The sequence below is a fragment of the Scyliorhinus canicula genome, chromosome 2 (genome assembly GCF_902713615.1).
Source record: "Scyliorhinus canicula chromosome 2, sScyCan1.1, whole genome shotgun sequence".
NCBI classification, from domain to species: Eukaryota; Metazoa; Chordata; class Chondrichthyes; order Carcharhiniformes; family Scyliorhinidae; genus Scyliorhinus; species Scyliorhinus canicula.
This window is the reverse complement of record NC_052147.1, coordinates 140,970,283-140,994,314: the sequence shown is the minus strand read 5'-3', so window position 1 is coordinate 140,994,314 and position 24,032 is coordinate 140,970,283. Positions and strand designations below refer to the sequence as shown.

The following is a 24,032-nucleotide window of genomic DNA, read 5'->3' as shown; positions in this document are numbered from 1 at the left end:
AGAATATGTAAGGCAGCACCTGCATTTGTATCTAAAATATTACAAGGCTCGGAATTGAGTAAAAATTAATTTCCCTTTGATCTGTGACAGGTGCGCAAAGGGGAGTGAGTGAGTGTGCCACAGAGATGAATGACAGTGCCAGGTAAGTTGGAGAGTTCTACAAGAACAAGTGATAAATAAAAAGGGATTGGGATCTATTGGGAAAGCAGTGGGTTGCATAGACATCAGGCAGAGTTGGAAGTGCAATACCACAATGTCCGGCTCGATGGTTAATTAGGGAAATTAGAAATGGTGTCCAGGATAAGTTTTAACTGCCTTCAGGGAGTGACTGGCTAATTATTTTTGGAAGGGAGTGTGTTCACATTGTACAAAATATCAACGGGCTTCTCAAAAAGGTTAGACTGAGTGAAAACTTTAATATGTGGGATCTGGTGTTTGAAGGGACTGCATGATGTTGGACCCTTTTAATCCAGCCTGGACCCTTCTGCATGCTTGGGTTCTGTAGTAAATGGCACTGAGCAGTCCTAAACCAGCTCTTGGAAGATTACCTCGTAGCACAATACTCTCTCTTCTCTCTCTCTCTCCCCCCCCCCCCCCCCCCCCCCCCCCCCCTCCTGTCACTGAGCTTAACTAATCACTTGGTGTCTGTGTGATAGAACTGTTCTAAAGACTGGAAACCTGTTTTCTCATGTTCCAATTTATTCCATCTCAGCATCACTTGCAACGCTGGGATTTATTACTCATCACCTGAGGAAATGAGGCAACTGAATGACTTGCTTAAGCTATTTCAGAGGCAATTTAAGCTTCAGTCATGGTGTGGGACTGACTAGACCAGGTAAAAATGGCAGCCTTCCTTCCCTAAAGGACATCAGTGGACTGATTGGGTTCTCATGGCAATCCAATAGCTGCATGGTCACTTTTACTGTTAGATTTTAATTTTCAGACTAAACTGAGCAGAAATTCTGAAATGGCTCCATTCTCTCGATCACTAGTCCACGAGTAAGATAACCGCTCCATCATTGTACCTGCATAATTACTACTGAGCAGAGGTGTGACCTTACTGGTAGCTTCCAGCTTTGTTACTTGGCTACATTCCTTTGTTTAGTGGTTCTGCTTAAAACCCTGCCCAGCTTGGCACAAGTCAGCTTGACATGTGGTTTTTGTAGAATCCCCACATTACAGAAGGCGGCCATTCGGCCCATCGGGTCTGCACCAACCCTCTGAACGAGCTCTCTATGTAGGCACTCCCCAGCCCTATCGTCGTAATCCGGTGCATTGATCATGGCCAATCCACCCAACCTGCACATCTTTGGAATGTGGGAGGAAACCGGATTACCTGGAGGAAACCCTTGTGGACATGGGGCGAACGTGCAAATTCCACACAGTCACCCAAGGCCGGAATTGACCCTGGGTCCCTGGCGCAGTGAGGCAGCAGCGCTAACCACTGCCGCTGATGTGTGTTTAATGCCATTAGTATTTTGCTTTTGACCTTTGCAGTGGTGACGGACCGTACCCGGAACAGCCTATACCAGAGACACTCACGAGGCAGAGCAGGAGAGGCTATTGTGGTTGCTGTAAGGAGTTGTACACTTGTCTGGATCAGGTGAGGACTGTGGGCGGGTGTGGCAATAGCTTTGTATTCAAGGTCAGGTTTCTCTCTGTTATTATGTGTAAAAAAAAAAAAAAAATTTTTTTTAATCCAGCACAATACAGGCCCCATTCATTGTAGCCTGGATTGCTGCTTGCATACCCGCTTCTGAGTTGGAGGTTCGCAGATTCAAGCCAGTGCTAATCTAAGCTGACCGTCCAATGCAGCACTGAGGGAGTGCCACATTATCAGATATGCTGTTAAGATAATGCCCCTGTTTGGAGTTGTCAGTTGAAGATTCACTTTCCTCCCTCCCTCCAGGCTCAGTTCCTAGTCTGATTGATAAACTGCAGTGAGGAACTGAGTGCATCACCTCTACGTAGATCAAGGAAGGTTGAACATGGTGGTTCTACCTGGTTAGTATCTCGTGTCAAGCCAACAAATTGTTGCCAAATGTCTATCTCCTGTTAGAGGAAATTTTTATGACATCCAAGGCTAGTGCATGGTTGATTCCAGTCCTGCTTGACCCGGAGTCACAGCGGAAATAGCTAATGATGGACATAGAACATACAGTGCAGAAGGAGGCCATTTGGCCCATCGGGTCTACACCGACCCACTTAAGCCCTCACTTCCACCCTAATCCCATAACACCTTCTGACCTTTTTGGTCACTAAGGGCAATTTATCATGACCAATCCACCTAACCAGCACGTCTTTGGACTGTGGGAGGAAACCGGAGCACCCGGAGGAACCCACGCAGACATGGGGAGAACGTGCAGACTCCGCACAGACAGTGACTCAGTGGGGAATCGAACCTGGGACCCTGGCACCGTGAAGCCACAGTACTATCCACTTGTGCTACCGTGCTGCCCTTAAGTGAATGCCCGTAAGTGAATGAACCGATAGTTCTTAGACATAAACCCCAAAGTCTTTGGCGCTTGGCTGTCCAATGATTACAGTCACCAGGTTTGTAAGTTTAAACACAATTACTGATAATTGAAACAAAAACTAAAATGAAACTTGCAGCAAATATATTATTTTAAAATTTAGAGTACCCAATTCTTTTTTCCAATTAAGGGGCAATTTAGCATGGTCAATCTACCTATCCTGCACATCTTTGGGTTGTGGGGGTGAAACCCACGCAGACACGGGGAGAATGTGCAAACTCCACACGGACAGTGACCCAGGGACAGAATTCAAACCCGGGTCCTCAGCGCCGTAGGCAGCAATGGTAACCACTGTGCCACCATGCTGCCCACATGCAGCAAATGTAACTGGTTAACTATTACTAATTCCTAATTTCCCGCTTTTAACTTGCCCCCCGCCTATATATACACACACACACACAAGACTGACAAACAGGAGGGAAAAAAGAGTTTTAAAATATCATAAGCAAAAAGAGAAAGAGTCGTTTAAAATGGGTGTCCCCAGCAGTCTGCTCCTCTTCAAACCTAGCTTTCAGTTCAAGGTTTTTACTGTGGATTCATTCAGTTCTCTGTAGTTTCCTCTCCTTTCTGGATAGTCCTGATTTTTGCCTGCAGCCTGTAATGGTTTTTCTGTAGATTTATTCATTGAAGTTCTCTGCAGCTTCAGGAATTCAGCACTCGTAGCCTTTTTGGAGAGGGAGAAAAAAGCAGATACTTGCGTTTCTGTGTCCAGGAGTCAAACTGAAACTCCTTGGGGTTCTGAAAACCATTCCACTGTGGCAATCAGCATCTGCTACCAGGCACAGTACATCCTTTTAGGCCAATTCATTGGCCTCCAGCAGGTCAATAATACGACTATAAGACATAGAGGCAGAATTAGGCCATTTGGCCCCCCCCCCCCCGAGTCTGCTCTGTCATTCAATCATAGCTAATATGTTTCTCATCTTCATTCTCCTGCCTTCTACCCATAACCCCTGATCCCCTTAACTTATTTAACAACTTCCTTGTCATCTTGTCAAAGGCCTTCTGGAAATCTAAATAGATCAAGCCTATTGATTCTCCTTTGTCTAACTTCCTTGTTACATCCTCAAAGAATTCCAACCGATTTGTCAGATGTGACCTCCCCTTGACAAAGCTGTGCTGGCTGTCCTATTTTATCATGCACTTCCAGGTACTCCGCGATCTCATCTTTAATAATGGACTCTAAAATCTTACCAATCACCAAAGTCAGGCTAACCGGCCTATAATTTTGTGTCTTCTGCCTTCCTCCCTTCTTAAACAGTAGTTTTGCATTAGCCATTTTCCAGTCCTCTGGGACCATCCCTGCTTCCAGTGTTTCATGAAAGACCACCACCAATGCCTCCACAATCTCTTCAGCTATCTCCTTTAGAACCCCTGAGGTGCAGTTCATCCAGTCCAGATGATTTATCCACCTTCAGAACTTTCAGTTTCCCCAGAACCCTCATAATGAAGTGCTTCGAGAGGTTGGTCATGAGGCACATCAACTCCATACTCCCAGAATGTCTAGATCCATTGCAATTTGCATACTGCCGCAACCGGTCCACACCAGACGCCATCTCCCTGACCCTGCACTCATCCCCGGAGCATCTCGACAACAAAGACTCCTACATCAGACTCTTATTTATTGACTACATAAATAAAAGCAAATTACTGCGGATGCTGGAATCTGAAACCGTAAGAGAAAATGCTGGAAAATCTCAGCCGGTCTGGCAGCATCTGTAGGGAGAGAAAAGTGCTAACGTTTCAAGTCCAGATGACACTTTGTCAATGCATTACCTCACATTTGTCCGGATCAAGCTCCATTTGTCATTTCTCTGCCCAAAACCCCAACCTATCTATGTCCTGCTGTGTCCTCTGACAATCCTCAACACTATCTGCAGGACTCTAGTCCCAGCATGATTCAGATGAAGACTCTTCCATTGGAACAGGTCCCTTTTTCCCCAGTATTGGTGCCAGTGTCATATGAATTCAAACCCATTTCTCCCACACCAATCTTTGAACCAATCAAACCGATTCCGCACCCATCTCTCTGATACCAACAAGTCTGAAGCTCCTGCGTCTCCTTAATGTCTGAATTCCTCATTCATCTGAACAAAAAAATAAGAAAAGCACAGGAACAGGCCCTACAGCCCTCCAAGCCTGCGCCGACCATGCAGCCCGTCTAAACTAAAATCTTCTACACTTCCGGGGTCCGTATCCCTCTATTCCCATCCTATTATTGTATTTGTCAAGATGCCCCTTAAACGTCATTATCGCCCCTGCTTCCACCACCACCTCCGGCAGTGAGTTCCAGGCACCCAATACCACCTTCTGCTTGACTTAAAGATATATGTTCATTAATCACCCAGGGTCAAAAATGATCATGGCAAAATAAAAGAGATGGGAAATAAGGGAATAAACAGGAAGGAGCCTTGCATACCTCCCTCCCTAAAGAATGAAACATCAGATCACATATAGTTAATTTTGAGGTATGCAAGACGTAAGTCTCACACATCCATTCAATCCATCCCCATCATGTAAGTTCCCTCCCAGCCTTTACATTGGTTTGGTTATTCATGAAGGCTCACCGTCTCAAAGTTGCCCCTCATCTGAGGTGTGGTGATCCTGAGGTTAAACCACCACTAGTCAGCTCTCCCTCAAAGGGGAAAGCAGCCTATGGTCATCTGAGACTATAGTAACTTCACCTTACATTGGTAATTAATAAGCCCTTAAACATATGACAACGCATCCGCAATCACCTTGTCCTTTCCGAGAAAGTGCAATTTTAACATTGAACTGTTGTAATAATAAACTACAATGAGATAATCTTGTGTTCTGGGTTTTAAACTAAACATCTCTATAACCACAACTGGATTATGGTCTGTACAAACCAAGCTTTGTTTACTGTCATATCCGACATATTGAAGTGCTGAAGGGCTATTAGCATGGCTTCCTTTTCAATGATGGAATACTTTCTTTGGCAAGGACTTAGTTTTAAAAAAAAAAATCCCACTGGCCCCTCTCCCTGCATCGCCGCCATGTAGCATATTGCCCCTACCGGTCACTGGCATTTCTGGTCACTTTAAATGGTCTGGAAAGTCCAGGGCGGTTAGCACCAGTTTGCTTATTAAGATGGCCTTCAATCTCTCAAACTCTGTGTTTTGTGGACCACAGCGCCTTCACTTGCTTCCGCAACATGTCCATCGTGCCCTGTATTTCAGCCTCTAACTGAGCCAGCCTCCATGGTTTCAGTCAAGATAGATGTGGCAAAGGGCAGCACGGTGGCCTAGTGGTTAGCACAACCGCCTCACGGCATTGAGGTCCCAGGTTCGATCCCGGCTCTGGGTCACTGTCTGTGTGGAGTTTGCACATTCTCCCCGTGTCTGCGTGGGTTTCGCCCCCACAACCCAAAAATGTGCAGAGTAGGTGGATTGGCCACTCTAAATTGCCCCTTAATAGAAAAAATAATTGGGTAATCTAAATTTATAAAAAAAAAGATAGATGTGGCATGATTGTTTCTTTTTGCAATCCTCCTTCTGAACTCCCACCAGTCCCATGGGCTTTCCCTGCGACTTCCATCATGCTGAATGAACGTGCCCCACCTTGTGACAGTGGTAACACCTAGGCGTCCAAGTCTCACCTTCATCCTCAGTACCTTCTCTCCTGGTCTGAGGAGATCATCTTGGGGCATTCCCAGCTATCTATTATTTACCTAGACTACCTGCCTTCCTTCAACTCTCGCACTTCCTATCCGTTTCAAAATTGTGGGGGTGACGGAACAAAAGTTTGAATTTATGGATGAGCTCCAAATCATCAGCTATAATTGCCGCCTGCCTAGCAGTCTCTACACCCTATAGTTTTCAACATGGGTTCTTATTATAGAAGGTAGGGAATTCTTAAATTCCTCTAACAGAGACTCATAGTTACAATTCCCAATTCTTGTACCAATCTTTCAAAAGTGTTCTGCTTAACCCTTTGGAACTCTGCATAGATCGGTCCTGGCTGTCTCCTTAAATTCTGAAGCTATTGCCTATATACTTCAGGAACCTATTCAAATGGACACAGAATAATCTCTGTTGTCTCATCATAATTCTTAGGCACCTGCTCTGACAGGGAAGCATGAACTTCCTGTGCCGCAACCCCCCCTCCCCCCCCCGAACCCGAATTTTGGGAGGGCCTCGTCATTGGGTTCAGTTCTGAGATTAAGCTCTCCTCTAATTTCTGGCTATTCCCAGCTAATTTCAAGTGCCTTAAAATGGAACTCCCTCACTTTTGCCTTTTCCTCTCTCTCTCTCTCACACTCTCACTCTCTAATGCTACTCCCCCTCTCTCTCTTTTGCTTTCCCCTCCCTCTTGCTTTTTCCTCTCTTTTGCTTTTCTCTCTCTATCTTTTGCTAGTCCCCCTCTCTTTTGCTAGTCCCCCTCTCTTTTGCTAGTCCCTCTCTTTTGCCAGTCCCCCTCTCTTTTGCTAGTCCCTCTCAGTCTCTCTCGCTTTTGCTTTCCCCCTCCTCTCGCTTTTGCTTTTCCCTCCTCTCGCTTTTGCTTTTCCCTCCTCTCGCTTTTGCTTTTCCCTCCTCTCGCTTTTGCTTTTCCCTCCTCTCGCTTTTGCTTTTCCCCCCTCCCGCTTTTGCTTTTCCCCCCTCTCGGCCCCTCTTAGCAACTTCCCGATTCATCCTGTTAAATTACTACAACCCGGTGTCTTTTTTAAATTGAGATTGAACCAAAACATTATCCTCTCGGAAGGAGCGATCACAATATGGTGGAATTTAAAATACAGATGGAGGGTGAGAAGGTAAAATCAAATACTAGTGTTTTGTATTTAAACAAAGGAGATTACAATGGGATGAGAGAAGAACTAGCTAAGGTAGACTGGGAGCAAAGACTATATGGTGGAACAGTTGAGGAACAGTGGAGAACCTTCCAAGCGATTTTTCAGTGTTCAGCAAAGGTTTATACCCACAAAAAGGAAGGACGGTAGAAAGAGTGAAAATCGACCGTGGATATCTAAGGAAATAAGGGAGAGTATCAACTTGAAGGAAAGAGCATACAAAGTGGCAAAGATTGGTGGGAGACTAGAGGACTGAGAAATATTTAAGGGGCAACAGAAAGCTACTAAAAAAGCTATAAAAAAGAGTAAGATAGAGTATGAGAGTAAACTTTCTCAGAATATAAAAGCAGACAGCAAAAGTTTTTACAAATATATAAAGCAAAAAAGAGTGGCTAAGGTAAATATTGGTCCTTTAGAGGATGAGAAGGGAGTTTTAATAATGGGAGATGAGGAAATGGCTGAGGAACTGAACAGGCTTTTTGGGTCGGTCTTCACAGTGGAAGACACAAATAACATGCCAGTGACTGATAGAAATGAGGTTATGACAGGTGATGACCTTGAGAGGATTGTTATCACTAAGGAGGTAGTGATGGGCAAGCTAATGGGGCTAAAGGTAGACAAGTCTCCTGGCCCTGATGGAATGCATCCCAGAGTGCTAAAAGAGATGGCTAGGGAAATTGCAGATGCACTAGTGATGATTTACCAAAATTCACTAGACTCTGGGGTGGTCCCGGTGGATTGGAAATTAGCAAACGTGACACCACTGTTTAAAAAAGGAGGTAGGCAGAGAGCAGGAAATTATAGGCCAGTGAGTTTAACGTCGGTAGTAGGGAAGATGCTGGAATCTATCATCAAGGAAGAAATAGCGATGCATCTGGATAGAAATTATCCCATTGGGCAGACGCAGCATGGGTTCATAAAGGGCAGGTCGTGCCTAACTAATTTAGTGGAATTTTTTGAGGACATTACCAGTGCAGTGGATAACGGGGAGCCAATGGATGTGGTATATCTGGATTTCCAGAAAGCTTTTGACAAGGTGCCACACAAAAGGCTGCTGCATAAGATAAAGATGCATGGCATTAAGGGTAAAGTAGTAGCATGGATAAAGGGTTGGTTAATTAATAGAAAGCAAAGAGTGGGGATTAATGGGTGTTTCTCTGGTTGGCAATCAGTAGCTAGTGGTGTCCCTTGGGGATCCGTGTTGGGCCTACAATTGTTCACAATCTACATAGATGATTTGGAGTTGGGGACCAAGGGCAATGTGTCCAAGTTTGCAGATGACACAAAGATGAGTGGTAAAGCGAAAAGTGCAGAGGATACTGGAAGTTTGCAGAGGGATTTGGATAGGTTAAGTGAATGGGCTAGGGTCTGGCAAATGGAATACAATGTTGACAAATGTGAGGTTATCCATTTTGGTAGGAATAACAGCAAACGGGATTATTATTTAAACAATAAAATATTAAAGCATGCTGCTGTGCAGAGAGACCTGGGTGTGCTAGTGCATGAATCACAAAGTTGGTTTACAGGTGCAACAGGTGATTAAGAAGGCAAATGGAATTTTGTCCTTCATTGCTAGAGGGATGGAGTTTAAGACTAGGGAGGTTATGCTGCAATTGTATAAGGTGTTAGTGAGGCCACACCTGGAGTATTGTGTTCAGTTTTGGTCTCCTTACTTGAGAAACGACGTACTGGCACTGGAGGGTGTGCAGAGGAGATTCAAGAGGTTGATCCCAGAGCTGAAGGGGTTGGATTACGAGGAGAGGTTGAGTAGACTGGGACTGTACTTGTTGCAATTTAGAAAGATGAGGGGGGATCTTATTGAAACATTTAAAATTATGAAGGAAATAGATAGGATAGATGCGGGCAGGTTGTTTCCACTGGTGGGTGAAAGCAGAACTAGGGGGCATAGCCTCAAAATAAGGGGAAGTAGATTTAGGACTGAGTTTAGGAGGAACTTCTTCACCCAAAGGGTTGTGAATCTATGGAATTCCTTGCCCAGTGAAGCAGTTGAGGCTCCTTCATTAAATGTTTTTAAGGTAAAGATAGATAGTTTTTTTGAAGAAAAAAGGGATTAAGGGTTATGGTGTTCGGGCCGGAAAGTGGAGCTGAGTCCACAAAAGATCAGCCATGATCTCATTGAATGGCGGAGCAGGCTCAAGGGGCCAGATGGCCTACTCCTGCTCCTAGTTCCTATGTTCTTATTATTGTCTACTGGTCCAAAGATCCTGGATCCAAGCCCCCAAATTAGGTTACCACACACTGGGCTAGTGCGTGGTCGGTTCTAGCCCCACATGACCCGGAGTTACAATACAAATTAAATAACCGATAATTCTTGGGGATCAAGCTGAAGTCTTTGGTCCTTGGCTGCCCAACAATTACGGTCATCAGGTTTGTAAGTTTAAAAATAATTATTGTTTTTTAATATATAAATTTAGACCCAATTAATTTTTTCAAATTAAGGGGTAATTTAGCGTGGCCAATCCCACCCTGCACATCTTTGGGTTGTGGGGGTGAAACCCACGCAAACACGTGCAAACTCCACACGGACAGTGACCCAGAACCGGTATCGAACCTGGGACCACGGTGCTGTGAGGCAGCAGTGCTAACCACTGTGCCACCGTGCTGCCCTTTATTGTTTATTTATAACGAGAACTATAATGAAATCTGCAGTAAATACAACTGGTTAACTATTATCGAATTCCTAATTTCTCACTTTAACTTGCCTCTGATATGCCTTTAACCCTGACCTCTAATACACAAAAAACACACGCGCAAGGCAGACATTCACAGAGAGGAAGAAAGGGGTTTAAAAAAAGCATAACTAGGAGAGAAAAATAGTCCTTGTTTCAAATGTATGTTTCTGGCACCCTGCTCCTCTTCAAACATTGCTTTCAGTTCAAACTTTTTACTCTGGATTCATTCAGGCTTCTCTAGTTTAGGAAATACAGCACTCACACCCTTTCTGGATACAGAGTGTCCTGGTCTTTGTTTGCAGCCTGTAATAGTTTTTCTGTAGATTCCTTCATTCAGATTCTCTGCAGTCTCAGGAATACAACACTTACAGCCTTTCTGGCGAGGGAGAAAAACAGCAGACCCTCGCCTTTCTGTGTCCTGGAGTCAAACTGAAGTTACTTGGGATTCTGAAAACCATTCCGCTGGCACACGATCCAATCACGATCCTGTGCTGCCGGGCACAGTGCACCCTTTTGGGCTAATTCATTGCTCCCCCTCCACCCCAGCCAATCAATCAAACCGATTCCAAGCCCATCTCTCTCTCTGGTGTTGACAAGTCTGAAGCTCCTCTCTCCTGTAATTCTGAATCCCTCATTCTCTCTGCTGCTGGACTTAAAGATACATGTCCATTTATCACCCATGGATCAAAAATGATAAAAGAAAAAAAATGAAAGGGGAAATAAGGAAATAAACAGGAAGGACCCTTACAAAATGTAAATCCAAGCAGATTTTAAGTTTATTAAAATATTTTTATTAAAGTATTTGCAAATGTTTATAACAATAACAAAAACAAAAAACATTAACATGGTAAAATAAACATTTCCCCACCCGACCCAATCATCTCGCACCACAACCATCTAACACCTATTCTCCTCCCCCCCCCCCCCACACACACACACACACACTTTGGAATACTGCTTCTGCTGACATTTTAATGTTCCCCGAGAAAATCGACGAACGGCTGCCACCTCTGACAGAACCCCAACATTGACCCTCTTAAGGCGAACTTTATTTTCTCGAGACTGAGAAACCCAGCCATGTCACTAACCCAGGTCTCTGCACTCTAGGGCTTCGGGCCCCTCCACATTAACAAGATCTGTCTCTGGGCTACCAGGGAGGCAAAGGTCAGGACATCGGCCTCTTTCAATCCCGGATCTTCTGATACTCCAAAGATCGCAATCTCTGGACTCGGCACCACCCGGGTTCCTAGCACTGTGGACATTGCCTTCGCAAACCCTTGCCAAAACCCTCTGAGCTTCGGTTATGCCCAGAACATGTGGACATGGTTTGCTGGGCTTCCCACGCACCTCACACATCTATCTTCTACCCCGAAAAACTTGCTCATCCTCGCCACCATCATATGTGCCTGGTGGACCACCTTAAATTGTATTAGGCTAAGCCTGGCACATAAAGAGGAGGAATTGACCCTGCTTAGGGCAGCCACCCATAGACCTGCCTCTAACTCCCCACCTAGCTCGTCCTTCCACTTGCGCTTAAGCTCCTCCATCGGGGTTTCCTCCGCCTCCAACAGCTCCTGGTAGATATCCGACACTTTCCCTTCCCCCACCCAGGTACCGACACTACCCTATCCCGTATCCCCCATGGCGGCAGCAGCGGAAAGGCCGGCACCTGCTTTCTCAGGAAATCTCGCACTTGCAAATATCTAAACCCATTCCCTGGCGGCAGTTTAAATTTATCCTCCAGCGCTTTCAAGCTGGGAAAGCTCCCATCTATAAATAGATTCCCCCATCCTTCTAATTCCTGCCCTCTGCCAGCTCCGAAACCCGCCATCCAGCCTGCCCTATGGTGCAAACCTATGGTTGTTACAAATCTGGTGCAGACCGACGCACCCTCCACCTTCTTATACCTCCTCCATTGCCCCCAGATCCTCAAAGCTGTCACTACACCGGACTTGTGGAGTACCGGGTCGGCGGGAACGGCAGAGGTGCCGTTACCAGCGCTCCCAAACTGGTGTCTTTACAAGACGCCGCCTCCAGCTGCTCCCATGCCGACCCCTCCACCATTATCCACTTCCGAATCATGGCGATGTTAGCCGCCCAGTAGTAGTTGTAGAACTTCTGCAGCGCCAACCGACCCTCCCCCCGACTGTGCTCTAACCACATTCTCTTCACCCGCGGGGTTGTATTCGCCCATACAAAGCCCGAGATGACCTTGTTCACCCGCTTGAAAAAGGCCTTGGGGATGAAGATGGGGAGGCACTGAAAGACGAACAGAAATCTGAGGAGGACTGTCATTTTCATGGTCTGTACCCTCCCCGCCAGTGACAATGGGAGCATGTCCCATCTCTTAAAGTCCTCTTCCATTTGCTCTACCAACCGGGATAGGTTTAACTTGTGCCATGCCTCCCATTCCCGGGCCACCTGGATTCCTAGATATTGAAAGCTCTTCCCTACCATTATTAGCGGCAGCTCTTCCAGTCTCTTCTCCTGTCATCCCCCCCCCCCCCCCCCCCCCCCCCCCCCCCGCTGGACTGGGGTGAGCACAGTAAGAAGTCTTACAACATCAGGTTAAAGTCCCAACAGGTTTGTTTCAAACACGAGCTTTCGGAACACTGCTCCTTCCTCAGGTGAAGAAGGTGAAGTTCACCTGAGGAAGGAGCAGTGCTCCGAAAGCTCATGTTTGATACAAACCTGTTGGACTTTAACCTGGTGTTGTAAGTCGTCTTGCTGTTCCCTGTGGTCAACAACTCAAACTACGCCTGCAACTTTTGCCGCTCCCTAAGGAGCATCTGGGGCCTCCGTGTATCTCCTGTCCACCCGGAGTATCTCCTCCACTAATCTCTGCCCGTTCCCCCTTTTCCCTATGGGACAGGATCGAAATTAGCTCCCCTCTAACAACCACCTTCAGAGCTTCCCACACAGTCGCCGCAGAAACCGCTCCCATATCGTTAGTTTCCAGGTAGTTCTGAACGGACTTATTCACCCGCCCACAGAGTGCTTCATCCGCTAGCAACCGCAGATCCAATCTCCATAACGGACGTTGCCCTCGCTCCTCGCCAACCCACAAATCCACCCAGTGTGGGACATGATCCGAGAGGACAATTGCCGAGTATTCCATCCCCACCACCCTCGGTATTAGCGCCCTGCTCAGAACAAAAAAGTCAATACGGGAGGAAACCTTATGAATGTGAGAAAAAAAAGAAAACTTCACCCTCGGCCGTATAAACCTCCATGGGTCTATACCCGCCATCTGTGCCATAAAGCCCTTCAATTCCTTTGCCACAGCCGGCCCCCTCCCTGACCTAGATATTGACCGATCCAATTCCGGATCAATGACCGTGTTAAAGTCCCCCCCCCACTCCCCCGATCAAGTTATGCAACTCTTAAGCCCGGGATCTTGCCTAACACCCGCCTCATAAACTCCACGTCGTCCCAGTTCGGAGCATATATGTTCACGAGCACCCCTTGTACACCCTCCAACCTTCCACTCACTATTATATCCCTACCTCCCTTATCCTTAAAAAATGTTTAACCAGCTGCTCTGTCGACCACTGCACCGTCTCTCCTTGGCCCTTGCCCTCTGCCTTGCTGTCCCGCGGCACCAGCTCCGCTTGCTTCTCACTACCAGGACTGAGTTGTTTCACATGGCCACTTCTGGTCCAATTCTCCATACATCAGAGAGGGAATCCTCCTTACTGTAGCACAGTTCACCGATTTATCCCATAAAATCCAAGAAAAGTCGGGGGAAAAAGGTCCGAAAGTCCATTACAGGCGGGAGCTATCGAATGTGCGACCTACTCCTCCATGGCCACCATCGGAAGTCCAGATTTTAAGTTTAAACTGATCATGTAACCTAAGAGTCCTATTGGGTTGAGTTTTTCGGTTTTATTTGTTTGCCAGCATTTATGGTATTTTGCTTTTATTTTGTGTAGCCCCTCCCACTGGATCTGTTGGTTATGCCAACTTGCGCAGCAAGATCCCAGGCTCAACTCCTAACCTGTGCTGACCCCTGCCATAGCAATGGGGGAAGCTAAGGTGGCATCTTTGTGAAGCATAATGTGGCGGGCTTCCCGGCATTAATTGCTGTGCACCGGAGCCCATGAGAGGGAAATTGGATTGAGATCTGTTATGGGTGGTGACCGGCCTGCCCTCTGTCTAATGGCGCAGGCGTTTCGATGAGCGAACTGCAGGTATGCTTGGAGCTGTACCCCAGCAAAAGTCAACCATCTTCAGGAGGGGAAAGAGGAAATTGTAAAGAGAGGTATATGGGCAAATGAGTTGTGAAATCATGCAATGCTGGTTAAATAGCGCTTGGTATGATTGCCCTGCCTTTGTTTTTGGTTCAGCACCTCCAGACAATTCGGCATAGGCAATTTGCCAGTGAGACCAGGAATCTGGGATCGGCTAAAAGCCTCATGGAGCGCTTCCTGCAGGATGTCATACAGTACCACCCGTCCCGATATAAAGACAACAGGTAAAAGACAGGGGAAGTCTCAGACATGAGTCTGAATCCTGTAACACTCCACCAGTTAGCAGCTGAGTGCTCTAACAGCTTTTAGCACATGCCGATTGCCTCATTTTCTCAATGTGACAGAGAAGACAATTAATGAGATATTAAGGTAGAGATGATTGGCATTTCTCCCTGATGCCTATGCACCAGGGATATTTGGATGGTTAGGAAAGAAAGCATCCTGGTGAAATCTTCCCATCTCTTTTTGTGACTTCCAAGGATGCAGGGCAGTAATCTTTAGAAATGTAGAATCCTTGTCATCTTGGTAAGAATGTATGTCTGCAAGCTCGGAATGTTGAAATTTATCCAAGATCCAATTAAATCAAGGTAGAATGTTAGAGTCATGGACATGAGACACCCTTCGGCCCATGCCTGTGGCCATTAAACACCTATCTATTCTTTTTTTTTTTTTTTTATATAAATTTAGTGTACCCAATCATTTTTCCAATTAAGGGGCAATTTAGAGTGGCCAATCCACCTAGCTTGCACATTTTTGGGTTGTGGGGGCGAAACCCACGCAGACACGGGGAGAATGTGCAAACTCCACACAGACAGTGACCCAGAGCCGGGATCGAACCTGGGACCTCAGCGCCGTGAGGCCGCAGTGCTAACCCACTGCGCCACCGTGCTGCCCTAACACCTATCTATTCTAACCCCAATTTCCAGCACTTGGTCCATAGTCTTGTGTGCTGTGGTGTTTCAAGTGCTCAACTAAATGCTTCTTAAATGTTGTGAAGCTTCCCGCCTCTATTGCCCTTCCAGGCAGTGAGTTCCAGATTTTCACCACCCATCTGGATCAAAAGTTATTTCCTCAAATTCCCAATAAATCTCCTCCCTCTTACAGTAAATCTCTGCCACCTAGTTATTGACTCCTCTACTCGGGGGGGGGGGGGGGGGGGGGGGGGGGGGGGGGGAAGCTCCTTCCCATCATTCACAATGCACCACTGCCTTTGGCCCAGTTGTGATTTGTTGCATTCTTCTGAATCCTATCTATGTCCCTCATAATGTTGAAGGACTTAATTGAAGTTAATTTATTGACATGCTGTCTTCTTTTGGTTTTTGCTGCTTGAGTGGATACAGGGAAGATCCAATGCCAATCCTCCAGGGAGTTCCAGGGATGGGGGAGGCTCTGAAGGAGTTCTCCTTGAGGAAATACAAATGAAGGGAAAGTGTGTTCTGCTGCCAGTTGATACCCCCTACCAGAAGTAGGATGCTCAGTAAAATGTGCATCTTGCATTAGTGGCTTGGCACTTGCCATAGCCATTTGCTCCCACTGCGGACATCAATACGAACCAATAAACTCTTGGATCTAGTTCTTCTGGTGAGGTTGTTTTTCTTTCTCTTACCCAACGGCCAGGTATTAAAATTTCTTTTGTCCTCTCCAGGTCAACATACATGGATCTGCCATCCATTAGTGCTCCACTTCTGCCGAAGAAGGAGCTTGCAGACATACATTCTTACCAAGATGACAAGGATACTGTTGAGACCAGAGAGGAGTTACCTAGCACGGATAACGAATCTATCCGATCAGCACACTTGCTAGTTGGGAGGAACACCAGTTACAACCGGGCCAAAGGCAGCGGTGCATCTCCTATGTTCATTGGGGCTCCACCAAGTCACAAAGACAGCATAATTAAAGAACCAACATTTGGAGAGCAGTTGATGGACATCAGCTCCCCTACCCATAAAGACTTGTGCAGGACTGCTTTCTTGGGTGTGAGTGAGGGGGTCCTCTCGTGCAATAAAATGGATAAGCATGGACATCGCATTGCTTTGGGCTTGTATAAACCTGCACCAAGGAAAGGAATAAAGGACCATGATAAGTCCATGGCTGTCAGCCCACCCAGATGCGAGCAGCATGAACATTGGAGTCCCACACTTGCTCAAATGAACTTTCCGAATGTCTCCTCAGGGCCAGCTTTTAGGTTTTCTAAATTGCACAACATTAATTCTCAGGGCGCAATAGCAGGATCTTCTCTTCCTCAACTCAGGGACTACACCGGGCCCAGTAGCCCACGATGTACTGGTGGGCCAAGCCAAGCTGAGGAGAACAAGCCACAGACCAGGAACACTGTCACTTGCCTCAGTACTCTCAAAGAAACCAAAATAGTGGACCGCATAGAGGATTTGGTCTCCGAGACCATTGAGACAGTCATTCAGAAATACTGTAACAGACAGGCACCACAATCGCAAGACAGTGACAGTGAGAATTCAGCAGCGGAAGTGAAAGGAATGCCTACATATTGCCAGCTTGAAAAGAAAAGGAAAGCAGTAGAGACGGGCCGGAAGAGCAGTGTTCCAGGGATAAAAAGGCCCCCTGAAGGAGACCACCATCCTTGTACCTCTTCAAACGGTAATGAAATGATTTGCAACAAACAGGCAATTAAGGATACAGCGTCTTGCTTCAAGAAGATGCTGTCTTTAACTCTCTCCAATGATAGGAAATCTGGCGGGCATCATCAGGGCACTGGTGAAGATGGTAGTTCTGACGGCAGCATTTGTTCTCTTGGCAGCCAACTGGGGCACCTGCGGTCCACCAGCAGCTCCGAATGGGATGCCTCTGTCAAAGTCGAGAAGGACTGTTCACGGCTAGCAAGTAAGGACTTGGACCTGCTTACGGACACACAAATAACCCTCGAAGATCGTGACTATAAAACTCAGCTGAGCTCAGTCCTCCATTTCCAGCCAGATGTGTGCGACAAAATGGAAGAAGAAAATCTTATCCCTTCAGAGAACGGTGTGAAAGTGGAGAATGTTGAAGAAAAACCACAGCAGCCCCTTGAAGTTGAACAAAAGCTTCGGTCACTACCTTATGTGCCCGCTTGTTTTGCTGGCAAGACCTGGTCAGAGATTATGGCTGAGGATGATCTGAAAGTGGAGGCACTGGTGAAGGAGTTCAAGGAAGGGCGATATTTATGTTATTTTGATAGCGAGTCTCTGGCCAATCACGGCAAGAAACTAAGGAAGAAACATCGATCTGACGTGAAAGACGTATCAAAAGTGACTTCCAAGGCGTCGGTTGACACTAGCTTGGATGTCACTGTTCCTGAAATGTTGCCGCACCTTCAAGAGAGGAACGATGAGGCTGAGCCTTCTCCAGCACCCTGCAAGCCGGAAGTGGACAAGAAGCCAGCTCTGAGGCACTGTCGCTTGGCATCCAGATGCCAGGTGGTCAAAGTCAGTCACGGCACCCAAACCAGCGAAGTCAGCTACCCAGTGGTCAAAACAAAATCCAGAAGGTTGCAACAGGAGCCGGAGAACATTTGGACCGGGCCAGAGCAAGAGGAGAGGGCTGACATGAAAACCAGGCTGTGCTCCTTGAGGTTGCCCAGAGCCTACAGCAAGATCATGAGCCCAGTTCAGCCCAGGACTGTCATTTACGTCCTGTCCTCACCTGACTTTACGTCAGCGGCACAAGCTGTCTCTCGGGATGGAAAGAGGAACTCCAAGGCTTCGGAAGACAGTGCCAGCCCAACCAAATACAAGTACAAGAAGTCCCCTGTGAGGTATTATGACCCTGCCACAAACCGGATTGTGAAGACCCCACCGAGCACCTTCAGCAGCGAGCGTCTGCGGCGATCGTCCCACCATGTGCGGCAGCTGTTCCGGAGTCTCAGCCCAGATATCAATATGGGGCAGCTTACAGACGACCGGAAGTGCAGCACCAACAAATCGTGGATGAAGGCTGACGTGTTGAAGGCCGGGGTGAAATCTGGCAATGGTGGTAGCCTCCAGCACCCCGGCAATGCCACCACCTCAATGCCGTGGCCTGCCGGTGGCCTCAAAACGAAGGATTGGGCCCTGGGCGAAAGCCCGAGCAGCGATTGCCCATCTAAAAGCACTGGCACTGCCTCCAGCTCCCGGCAACCGTCGCTGTCCAAGTCGCTGATGGGCTCCGATGGGCCTCCGCCGCCACGTCGCTTCTCTGATCAGAAGAGTGTCATCCTGTCGCCGCTGAGGAGGAACACGCCCGAATCTCCATTTGGCAAGCTCAACGTGTACGTCGGTCCGCGGAGCCGGCGGGCACCCGAGAAGGAGAATCCCCGCGCAGGGTCCGGAGAGGAGGTGCTCTCTAGCCTGAGGGGTGTGTCATCTCAGTCTGATTCGGGGGGTCTGACAACCGCTGTGGGCCCTCCTCCACCACGCAGGCCCCGCCTGCGATCCAGTTTCCGGGCGGTCCCCAACAAGGACGGTTCCTCGGGTGCAAAGGTGCTACGGAGGGAAGCTGAACACTCCAATGTGGCCGCCAGGGAGAAGGCGACTCTACGGCACAGCCCCCGGCAGGGCACCCGCAAGAGGAAGTGATGTCCATCTCAAGTGGACTGGAGAGACAATGTCACCCTGTCTTGACCCATTCCCGCCTGCACCTCATTTCTGAGTTGTGTTTTTTCTATTTGTATGAAATACTTCAGGGAATTTGTGGTTAAAACATATTGCAGCCTGTATTTTTATAAAGAGCCCAGGTGTTTTTATTGAAAGTGTCTCGAGTTAAAATGTTAACAAGTGGTTCAGTGCTCCAAACCTAAAATGATGCATTGTTTTTACTTTTAATTACAGTAAAGGTAGAGCACAGAAACCTGCCATTTAGACCATCTGGTCAACGCAAGTGTTTATGCTACATGTCAGCTAACTTCTCCATCTACCCCATCAGCATATTCTTCAATTCCTTTACTTTACTTTTCCAGATTCCCCTTAAATGCCTCTACTTTTCTCTCTTCACCTATGTGATCGCAAGTTCCATATTCTAACCACTCTCTGCCAAAGAAGTTCCTCCAAAATTCTTTGCTGTTTGCCTGTGACTACCTTATATTTATGTCCTCTTGCTTTGGAGGAACATCTCTGCATCTCTTTGCATCTATCCCATCAAACTTCCTAATCTTGGTATCGGCTCACCACCTCTGTCTTCTCGTCTCTCGGCTAGAGCTGGTGACCCTACTTCAACCTCCTGTTTGTGCAGAGTTACCGAATTGTAATCGGCAATGAGCTGGATGGTGCCACGTTATTCCTGGGTGAGCGCAGCGCGTGTGTTGTAGGAGAGGGGAAAATGAGCCAAGAGTTCCCTTCCTGATTGCTGTCCAAAGGCTGCTGATGAAAGTCCACGTGTTTGAAGTGCATCTGCGTCATTGGGTCAGGGACACTTGCCGCTTAGGTTCATTCATTGCAGAGTGACCGTCTGCTGGGGCGCCCATGAGGCTACTTCCAGGAGAAGCACCAGCAGGGAAGTTCTTGTATGTTCTGGGGTCCCATTGGAGGAAAGTAGTTGTCTGATTGTCTGACTCAAATTATTAAACACATAACCTTGGTAGATGTAAAGGAACAGTCTGGTCGTCCTCCACTTGCAGCATACGCACCCAGGGAAATTGCAATAAAGCAAGGCAGGAACTTCATTGCCAATGACTGAAAGTGACTGGTGCCCGTGAGCTCCTTCCAGGCTGGTGTCAGAGGTATTGGTAGCATCTCGCTGTTACTGTACATTATGTATGGGAAGTCACTGAAGGGCTCAACTAGAGTTAATTCCATTTAATTCTCTTGCCAGAGGCAAGCCGAGCTTTACTAGGATTGCAAGTGTCCCTGTGATCCAGGGTATCACTGATTGCGAGAACATTGCCTTGGAGGGCTCCGCAAGTCATAACTTCTCTATACTTGAAGCAGCAGAGATTTTACCCACATCATCATCTGGCTGTTGTGTGACCAGAGGCAGTGACCATGCCCCCTCTATCCAGCACAGTCATGATGCCATCGTTTTGCGGAAACCTATATTTGAAAAGGATAGCTAGAGGGTGAGGAGGGCTTATCCGCTGCTAACATGGCTGATGACTCTGGTTTGCAAGAGCATGACCATGTGCAGCATGTATGCAACAAATTAGACGCTGTCGCATACGCATGTCCTTCCAATGGACGCTAGGATATCTCTGTCAGAGGGCACAGGCGCATAGGGCTGATGGTGAGGAGAGCAGTGCATGCTTACACCAACTGAAGCTTGTCAGTTAGCAGAGGAAGTGGGATCCGTCGAGGAGGATTAGGAATGTGATAACGATCCTCTTTGATGATTTTAGCGCCGCTATTTCCCACAGCTTCATCAATGGGCATCCTCATAATGGTCGGCACTGTCCAGACATGCAGGAGCCCTAGTTCCCTTCTACGTTCCTGCTGTCTCTGGTTGTAAGTCACCTTGTCATGCAAGAGAAGTAGGTGAGTACTGTATCAGCGAGTGTAGTGCAATGTATTTGTTTGATGTGGCTGTCATTGCTGAATAACTGACAGTTCACGTGCAAGCTGAGATGTTCGTGTGAAGTTTGCAGTAGTGTTATGTGTGAGACGGTGTGGTGGAGCACATAATGTTATGTTGAGGGCTGATTGGTAAGTGAGTGATGGGGGTGTGGGGATTTTTACAGCGGCTGAAGCTCTGGTGCACGTTGGTGGGATATAGTATTTCAAGGTGCATTCACTGACCATGACCACTTGTGTGAGGTTATTGAACTGCTTGCAATATTGCATTTGGCCCTCGGTGCTTGACTTCTGGCGATCTGTTCGCCTTTTGCGAGAATGTCTGGAGAGTCCCTTGTGGATTCAGAACATCTCCTTTCTGTCTCCTCCCCCAGGATCTGCAGTGCAGTGTCTGAAAACATTGAAACTCCTCTCACAGCCGTTGTTCCATTCCTCACTCTTTCCCAAGTCCAATTCTCTGCAACGTGACTCTTGGCACCTGCTCCAACCACATGCTCTTCCCCTTTGAGTGGTTTTAATTCCGTGTTTTACAGCACAGAAAGTGACCCTTTGGCCCATCGTATCCGCACCAGTCATCAAACACCTGTCTATTCTAATCCCATTTTCCAGCACTTGGTCCGTAGCCTTGTATACTGTGGGGTTTCAAGTGTTCAACTAAAAGCTTCTTTAAATGTTGAGGGTTCCTCACTCTACTATCCTTTTCGGCAGTGAGTTCCAAATTCCCACGACCGTATGGGTGAAAACGTTTTTCCTCACATCCCCTCTAAATCTCCTGCCCCTTACCTAAAATCTCTGTCCCTGATTATTGACTCCTCTACTAAGGGGAAAAGTTGCTTATCTACCCCATCTGTATCCCTTGTAATTTTGTACATCAATGAGGTCCCCCTCGGCCTTCTCTGCTCTAAGAATAATAACCTCAGCCTATGCAGCCTCTCTTCATAGCTGGAACGCTTCAGCCCAGGCAACATCCTGGAGAATCTCCTCTGCATCCTTTCTAATGCACTTGCATCCTTCCTATATTGTGGCGACCAGAATGCACACAGTACGCCAGCTGTGGCCTAACCAGCATTTTATACATAACCTCCCTACTCTTGTCTGCTATCCCTCAGCTAATAAAGGCAAGTATCCCATATGCCTTCTTAACCATCTTATCTATCTGTCCCTCCTTGCAGGGATCTTTGGGCATGCACCCCAAGATACCTCTGTCCTCTGTACATCTTTGCCTGATGCGCAGTACTTGTCCTTGCTGACACTAGATTAACAATGGTTAACACCAGCTGGGCACAGATAATTCAAATGAATGGGCATCACTATGTTGGCCTGCTGCTTGCTTTGCAATCAACGGGTTTGGGTTAATTGCGTCCTTGCATCTCTTTTTGGGGAATGCCCAATTTACCCCTCCCCAAGTCCTGATAATGCGTTTTGTTGTGCTCCTACATCTAGATGTCCTAATTGTTTACCAGCAGTAGAAATGTTTTTTTGTCTGTTTGCCTTTTGCAAACCCGTCATCAAACGGTCTACTCTTAACAAAAAGAGCTCCTTGTCCTCTTTCCACCTTGCTGGCCCCTGCATTCCAAGGATCATCCTGTGCCATTTGAGCTAATTCTACATTGCTTCCATGGAACACATCTTCTCTCTCCCTCCCTTGCCCTCGTCAGCATTCCGCAGGGACCACTCCCTCTGTGACACCCTGGTCCATTCCTTCATTGTGACCAACTCCCCACCCCCTTGCCACCACACCTTTTGTTGCAATTGCAGCAGGTGCAGCCCATGCCCCTTTACCTCCTCACCGTTCAAGGCCCCAAGCACTCATTTCATGCTAAGCAGCTTTCACTTGTTTGAATCTGGTCCACTGTATTCACTGCCCCCAATGCTGTCTCTTCTGCACTGGGGAGACGAAATGCAGACTGGGTGACTGCTTTGCAGAACTTGTTTGCTCAGTCCGCAAGCATAACCCCAACCTTCCTGTTGCTTGCTATTTCAACTCAGCATCTTGGTCTCGTGCCCACATGTCTGTCCTTGGCCTGCTGCAATGCTTCAGTACAGCCCGGCGAAAGCTGAAAGAGCAGCATCTCACGTTCTGATTAGGCACGTTACAGCTCTTAGGACTCGTGTTGAATTGGGCAGCTTTAGATTGTGAACATTCTCCTATAGTTTAACCCCCTTTATTTTATAAATCAGAGTACCCAATTAATTTTTTCCAATTAAGGGACAATTCAGCATGGCCAATCCACCTAACCTGCATATCCTTGGGTTGTGGGGGTGAGGATTAGTACTTGGAACTATGATGTTGTTGCCATTACAGAGACATGGTTGAGAGAAGGACAGGATTGGCAGCTAAACGTTCCAGGATTCACATGTTTCAGGCGGGATAGAGGGGATGTAAAAGGGGTGGTGGAGTTGCGCTACTGGTTACGGAGAATATCACAGCTGTACGACGGGAGGACACTTCAGAGGGCAGTGAAGCTATATGGGTAAAGATCAGGAATAAGAAGGGTGCAGTCACAATGTTGGGGGGTTTATTACAGGCCTCCCAACAGCCAGCGGGAGATAGCGGAGCAGATAGGTAGACAGATTTTGGAAAAGAGTAAAAATAACAGGGTTGTTGTGATGGGAGACTTCAACTTCCCCAATATTGACTGGGACTCACTTAGTGCTAGGGGCTTAGAGTTTGTAAGGATCATCCAGGAGGGCTTCTTAAAGCAATATGTAGACAGTCCAACTAGGGAAGGGGCTGTATTGGACCTGGCATTGGGGAATGAGCCCGGCCAGATGGGTAGAAGTTTCAGTAGGGAAGCATTTTGGGAACAGTGACCACAATTCAGTAAGTTTTAAAGTGCTGGTGGACTAGGAAAAGAGTGGTCCTAGAGTGAATGTGCTAAATTGGGGGAAGGCTAATTATAGCAATATTAGGTGGGAACTGAAGAACCTAGATTGGGGACGGATGTTTGAGGGGAAATCAACATCTGACATGTTGGAGGCTTTCAAATGTCAGTTGAAAAGAATTCAGGACCGGCATGTTCCTGTGAGGAAGAAGGATAAATACGGCAAATTTCAGGAACCTTGGATAACGAGAGATATTGTAGGCCTCGTCAAAAAGAAAAAGGAGGCATTTGTCAGGGCTAGAAGGCTGGGAACAGACGAAGCCTGTGTGGAATATAAGGAAAGTAGGAAGGGACTTAAGGAGTCAGGAGAGCTAGAAGGGGTCACGAAAAGTCATTGGCAAATAGGGTTGAGGAAAATCCCAAGGCTTTTTACAC

The 24,032-nt window shown here is 47.1% G+C and overlaps 1 protein-coding gene across 12 annotated transcripts in view; it reads left to right on the top strand.

Annotated features, from left to right (window-relative positions):
* The window catches only part of zdbf2 (zinc finger, DBF-type containing 2), a 31,013-nt gene extending 11,941 nt beyond the window's left edge, over positions 1-19,072 (top strand). For 7 of the 12 annotated variants that reach the window (XM_038787175.1, XM_038787210.1, XM_038787200.1 and 4 more), the window contains exons 3-6: positions 91-142; positions 1,498-1,603; positions 14,381-14,508; positions 15,930-19,072. In XM_038787175.1, the coding sequence (XP_038643103.1) occupies positions 126-142; positions 1,498-1,603; positions 14,381-14,508; positions 15,930-18,849 (3,171 nt within the window). In that variant the 5' untranslated portion in view covers positions 91-125 and the 3' untranslated portion in view covers positions 18,850-19,072. Of the gene's footprint in view, positions 1-90; positions 143-1,497; positions 1,604-1,909; positions 2,005-14,380; positions 14,509-15,929 lie in introns of those variants that run through there. The other 5 variants (XM_038787235.1, XM_038787252.1, XM_038787244.1 and 2 more) reach the window with 2 other exon arrangements.
* Positions 19,073-24,032: the final 4,960 nt, after the last annotated feature.